At 45.2% G+C, this 5,873-nt stretch overlaps 1 protein-coding gene across 1 annotated transcript; it reads right to left on the bottom strand.

Moving 5' to 3' along the window:
- Window positions 1-1,132: 1,132 nt before the first annotated feature.
- Window positions 1,133-5,383, bottom strand: LOC135511064 (zinc finger protein Pegasus-like). Its single transcript, XM_064932559.1, has 4 exons — window positions 5,016-5,383; window positions 4,538-4,683; window positions 3,707-3,880; window positions 1,133-3,499 (listed from the first exon to the last, which is right to left on the bottom strand). The coding sequence occupies exons 2-4, from the start codon at window positions 4,668-4,670 to the stop codon at window positions 2,532-2,534; spliced, it is 1,275 nt and encodes a 424-aa protein (XP_064788631.1). The 5' UTR covers window positions 4,671-4,683; window positions 5,016-5,383; the 3' UTR covers window positions 1,133-2,531.
- Window positions 5,384-5,873: the final 490 nt, after the last annotated feature.

The following is a 5,873-nucleotide window of genomic DNA, read 5'->3' as shown; positions in this document are numbered from 1 at the left end:
GCATGGGCAGATTCAATGGCAGCAACTTCTACACCCAACTTCTACACCCAGATAGCCCAGACTCCATATGAAATTACCCTCCACCAGAACTTGTACATCCAGGTCCATCTGAGGGAGTCCGACAGCAGCCTACATGTTCCTGGACACCTGTGTGGCCTCTCCCTCCCCTCATGACTTCCAAACCAGATCCTACAACCTGGTGCGCAACAGGTAAGAAACAGACTGCTGACCTGCAGAGCCATGAGATATCGTGGAGAAGGAAACATCCTGGGTCCTATACTTTATCAACAAGTGCTTATTCTTCAAGGATCTTGATAAAATAAAAGTTTGTTTCTGATGCACCCGCAGCTACACCTTTGGTACCAGTGGCGACACCCGCTTCACCTTCCAGGCCTTCAAGTTCCCGTGAGCCCACAAGTTTGTGTACCTGCAGTAGGTCACCATTAGTTAAGCCACGACTACAAACTCCAGCTGCCGCCGAGACAACCGCAGCCGCAAGGCCAGGGACCCTCCCAGGAGAGCCACACCCTGGTCCTAGGACCCATCCAGCTCAAAGGTCAGAAGTCAACTCTTAGTAGGGCCATGAAGTCATGATTTCTCTAGACATACATGGACATACTAACCTGGGCACAGATCTGTATGGGCTAATATTTGCTGCTGATGTTTGCTTTAGGCTGTTAAAAAATCTCAAACAATTAGGAGCACCGTCATAATCTTCTGAATTTTATGCATGTTATCTCTCTGGTTCAGACACAATGTCGATATAAACAGGTCTTCCTTTCCTCAGACCTGGAGAAGCCAGATGAGAAAGTGTCTGATAAGGAAGAGTTCCAGGCTAAGGTGGAAGCGTAAGACTAAGCTGACCAGCCTCAACAAACTATAATCATTTAAACTATCAATTCAGTTCACCTGAGGCAATGAAGTATATTCACTGCTACTGTACACAATCATGTATGTCTTTGCTACTTTGGCAAAATGATTAAAAGCATTCTCAAAAGACAATTATTGGTGTCTGAACATCTTATTTCATGTGCTAGCATTGAAACAGATCAAATATGTGACATTTCACATTCTGACAGAATGTTAATTCAGAGACACCAAGACAAAGGACAAAAGACAGTTGAGACAAAGGAACGATCTGTTAGAAAACACTTTACTCAGAAATGTGTTAATATTTCCTCTCACATAAAATTTGACCGCCAAAACACTTCAACATTCACCTGTCCCATAAAAGACACAACACAAACAAATTCCCTTACAGGTGTTTCTTCTTCTGTGAACTTCCCCCTCCAACATTGGATGCTTGTACGCATGTTGACATGCAACTAGTCCTAGAAAAAGTAACTATTCTTCACAAATGTTGCTATGCAACAAACAAGAGTTTCCAATATAAAACAACCCTGCTAAGGCAGTAATCTTCACTTCAGCATAATGTCAATGCCATTGACAACACCCATCAGGCCAGACAATGTAGAATAGAATACTCAATAAATATTTAAAAAAGCATTGAGATCCACAATATGCAATGCCTTGATTAATGCAGGACAGGAGGAATCCCAAGGCATCGCATGTATGCTAAAACATGGCATCTCTGGTGCTACTTGGCAATTTTTCAACTCAATAGACATGACAAAGGAGAAGAGAGAGAGATATGGTGATACTGCTTTGACAGTAAAGCTGTTAGATCTCGCAATGACATATGTTATTTAAAAGGTCAGAATATAACATGATGTATAGGTTAGGCTTTATTCTATTCATCATCCAAATAACAAAAAGTTGCTCAAATAAGAAAAGCACTTATTGTCACATACACCGGAGAGGTGCAGTAAAATGTTTTGTTTTACAAGGTCCGCCATAGTAGTACGGTGTCCCTGGAGCAAATTAGGGTTAAGTGCCTTGACAGGGGCACAGATTTTTCTCCTTGTCGGTTTGGCATTCAAACCTGCGACCATTCAGTTACTGGCCCAACGCTCTAACCGCTAGGCTACCTACCGGTGGTTAAAGTAGGGCACTGTGCACCGATCCATCACAAATGACAAGAAGAAAACGAACGCAAAAACATCTCAACATATAAGATGTGTCCATTTCAGTACAGGTAAAGAGATTGAATATCGCAGGCACTGTTGGGAGGCATGAATGGTGCAGTCTTTCACTCTGAAATGGTTTAGTTGGTTATGGTTACAGCCACTAAAGAGCACTCTCACAAAGGGGTTAGCATCATCTTGAACTATGTTCGTAAGGCGGAAAATAGTGTTCATGTCAAAAACCCACATGAGGAATGTTCATGATCAAACAGGCCAAGTGACATGTACCTCTAAAACCACTCCATCCCTACACTCTCGCTACAAATGCATGGGCACTGTCAAATATGTTATTATCCCCCTATAAAATCTAATTCACTACATGGAATTTGCAGAGGCTACATCAAGGCCAATTTCAGAAAGTTCAACAGCAATAAATAAAATCACCATCATGGAATTAAATAAAAACAACCTCCATTCATTCTCTCCAGTCACTGACCCGGCAACAAGTCACTGCTTATGCTGCCCTCTGGCAAAATGGCAGGCAAAGTCGTACTTGCTCCTGCACCTATGGCCACAGATGTTGCACTGGAAGGGATTCTCATAGCCGTGGCAGCCCATGTGGATGGTGTACAGGATGTTATCAGGAAAGTAGATGTCACAGTGCTGGCAGTGGTGCAGCATCTGGGGATCTTGATGCAGAGAGGGCAGGCCCGGGGCTGGTGTGCTGGGCTGGCTGTTGGTGATGCTGGGGGTACTGGTGCGCCCACTATGCTCACTGCGGGGATCTGCCCCGGGGCTGCAGTTGCTGTGTGGTGGGGGCCTGGGCTCAGGGGTGATGGAGGAGGAAGAGGCGTGGGCAGTGCTGGCTGACACAGCAGCAGGAGCAGTGGCTGGGTGAGGCTGCTGGATGAGGAAGGGCTTCTCGTCCACACAGGACTCTGCACCTGGAGACATGGAAGGCTGCTGGGTCTGGTCCTCAGCCTCCGAGGGCAGGCTGGCCAGCTGGCCGGCCAGGGTCGAGAGTTGGTTGAGGGGGTTTTCCATGACCAGGTTGTGGTGATGATTGTGGTGGTCGTCCATTGAGCTACCATCTCCACCAGCGCCCTGGTTGTCGTAGGTCTCCTGGCGCAGGTGGGGCAGCTCGTGGGAGTAGTCATCCAGGTGCTCGGCCTTGTGCACCACCATGGAGGGGGGGCTGAAGTTGATGAGGAGCCGGCGACCGTACCCCAGGCTGGTCTTCTTCTGCAAGACGCTCAGAATCTTCTTGTGGGAGAGAGAGGAGCGAGCACCCTTCATTGGTAAGAGCTTGTGCCGGCGGCGGCGGTGGTGTGACAGGTTGCTACGGTCACTGCAGCGGAAGGAGCACAGCTCACACTTGTAAGGCTTCTCTCCTGTGTGGGAGCGCATGTGGGCCTCTAGATGGCGCAAATAGGCAGAGGCGAAGGGGCACAGGTGGCATCTGTGGGGTTTCTCTCCTGTTTGAGAAGAGGAAAGAGGGAGATAAAGAATTAGAAGGTCTTAGGATGATTTTTTTTTTTTTTTGTCATTTATTGCTCGAACTTGGCCTAATGAAAATAAAGGGTGCCAGCTTTGTATAAGGGAAAATGCTCAACTAGTGATGAATCTAGTCCTACATCACCTGGTAGCAGGTGCATGGTGTTATCGGGTCCATTCAAGCTCACCTGTGTGAATGCGGATGTGCTCAATTAATCGTGCTGTGCCTCTGGTGGCATAGTTACAGTAACGGCACTTGAGTTTGCCATCATATGTTCTCTCGAAGCCATCCACCAGCATCCCTGAGCCGTCGTCAAGGGACATATCTGCTGAGGGGTGGTCCAGCCCATTCCGACTGCAGTCTGCACAGGAATAATCACAACACAGAGTTTCAAGGGAAATATCTATTATAGAGAAATAATTACATTCACTCACATTAATGGATTTTAGAACGATAACGGAGTCATGGATATAACAGTTTGGATAGTCAAATTATGGTCTGCGTGTTGATGCCATAGTTAGGCCTACCGAACACCATTCATAGACACCTACTACCTTTCGCGCCTGTTCATAAAGCTATCTTCTTCCTGGGGGACCTTTGTTAAGAGCTCCTACGCTCGGTCTGAACGGGAACACACATGGCTTACGGTACAGTTTTGGAAACATAAAGAACGTATCTTTCATATCAGTGAGAAATATTAGTGATGAAAAAATGTATAGTTAGGGTTCCCACATGGCCATATCTCCATGTTACAGAGCGTGTTTATGGAAGACAGGTGGAAGGTGACCACCTGTGTGGGTAACAGAAGAAGGCAATCAGAAATGTGTTATAACTGAAAAATACTGTTGGCTGCAACTGTGATAAAGCCTGGATGTGATATGAAAGTAAATGGCTTTATGTTCCTAGAACTGTATCGCAAATTACATTGTTTTTGTGGAGTATTTGGCTCTTTAGAGTGCCAGAGCCAGTCTACCTCTGAAACTAACAGAGTTCCTTGGACATTCTTGGCTAGGCCTACCTGCTGGCAACTCGTCCACCTCTTTGACGCCACTGACAGAGCCTGAGATCATGTTCACATGTTGAGTCTGCTGACTGAGATACTCTTGGAAGTCTTTGACGAAGTCCAACGTCTCTGGCTTTTCCTCGCCCATTGGAAGTTAGTGACTGTTTCAGGTGAAATAACGTTAATAAAACTGTATCCATCACAACACATTATGAAATAGTATCAATTGGCAGACAGATGACAGAAAAACATGACAACATATTGACATAACGTATTATTTAGCAGTTCCTTTTAGCTAACCAATGTCATCGATCATTGTGAGAGCATCCAACATTGATTGCTGGAACATCATCCAACATTGATTGCTGGAACATCATCCAACATTGATTGCTGGAACATCATCCAACATTGATTGCTGGAACAGCTGACAGTAACCTGGTAACCAAGGAGCTAACTTTCGTAGCTAGTCAAGTTAGCTGGCGAATCAACGTACCTTTTCAAAATGTTAGCAAAGTATAAGTAAGCATGAATTTGTCTGTACTAAGTAACGTTAATTGACCAGTGGCGACAAATTATTGATCAGCTCCGTTGTAATAGCGTTCCCATGTTGTTGTTGTTGCGAAAGGTCAGGTTAGCCAGCTCGCTAGCTATGCTATAATATCGTTCCAGAGACAACATTGTTTTTGTTCGTCTTTCGGACAACACAACGGTTCCGTCTAGCTACATAGGCATCACACAACAACGGCTGTTCCTATGGAAGCTATCAATCGGGTGGTCTCTAAGCACATAAATATGCAATGCAACGCTAGCTGAATCAAAACAATGAATCCGTTTGTGGGGGTGAAAGTTCATCCAGTGCACCTGCGAAATTCCTCCCGCCTGATGTGCAAAAATTTCACGAAGTTCTGTTCCTACGTGTAAACTGCTGTAGCTAGTAGCCTAGATCTTTAAAAGAAAATCTGTGGTAGAACCGTAGGGTGACTTTAATTCTTTCTCAAGATCTAATCAATGCAAGTGGACTACACTAACTAACTAGATAGTAAAAAGATATATATATTTTTTTGTCAGTGCGAAATAATAGTCACCAGTAATGAATCACCTTAACGGGTCTGAACTGACTTATTTAGCTTCAGTTTGCAACTGAGAACAATATTTGGGCCTTGGAGGCCTGCTTTGATCTGTGTCTCTTGTTGCAACCCGGTCTCAGAACATTTTGTAATGAAACAGCAGGGAGCAGGTCTCGAACCCTCAACCTTCTAGCCCTAAGTCCAGCGCACTATCGACTGGGCGGTGGAGTCGATATCAGTGCTTATAAACCCAGGGTCATTACACTACTCCCTCCTTTCAAAGA

Source organism: Oncorhynchus masou, chromosome 23, assembly GCF_036934945.1.
Source record: "Oncorhynchus masou masou isolate Uvic2021 chromosome 23, UVic_Omas_1.1, whole genome shotgun sequence".
NCBI lineage: Eukaryota > Metazoa > Chordata > Actinopteri > Salmoniformes > Salmonidae > Oncorhynchus > Oncorhynchus masou.
The sequence above is the reverse complement of the archived record's forward strand: the minus strand, read 5'-3'. Positions and strand labels throughout refer to the sequence as shown.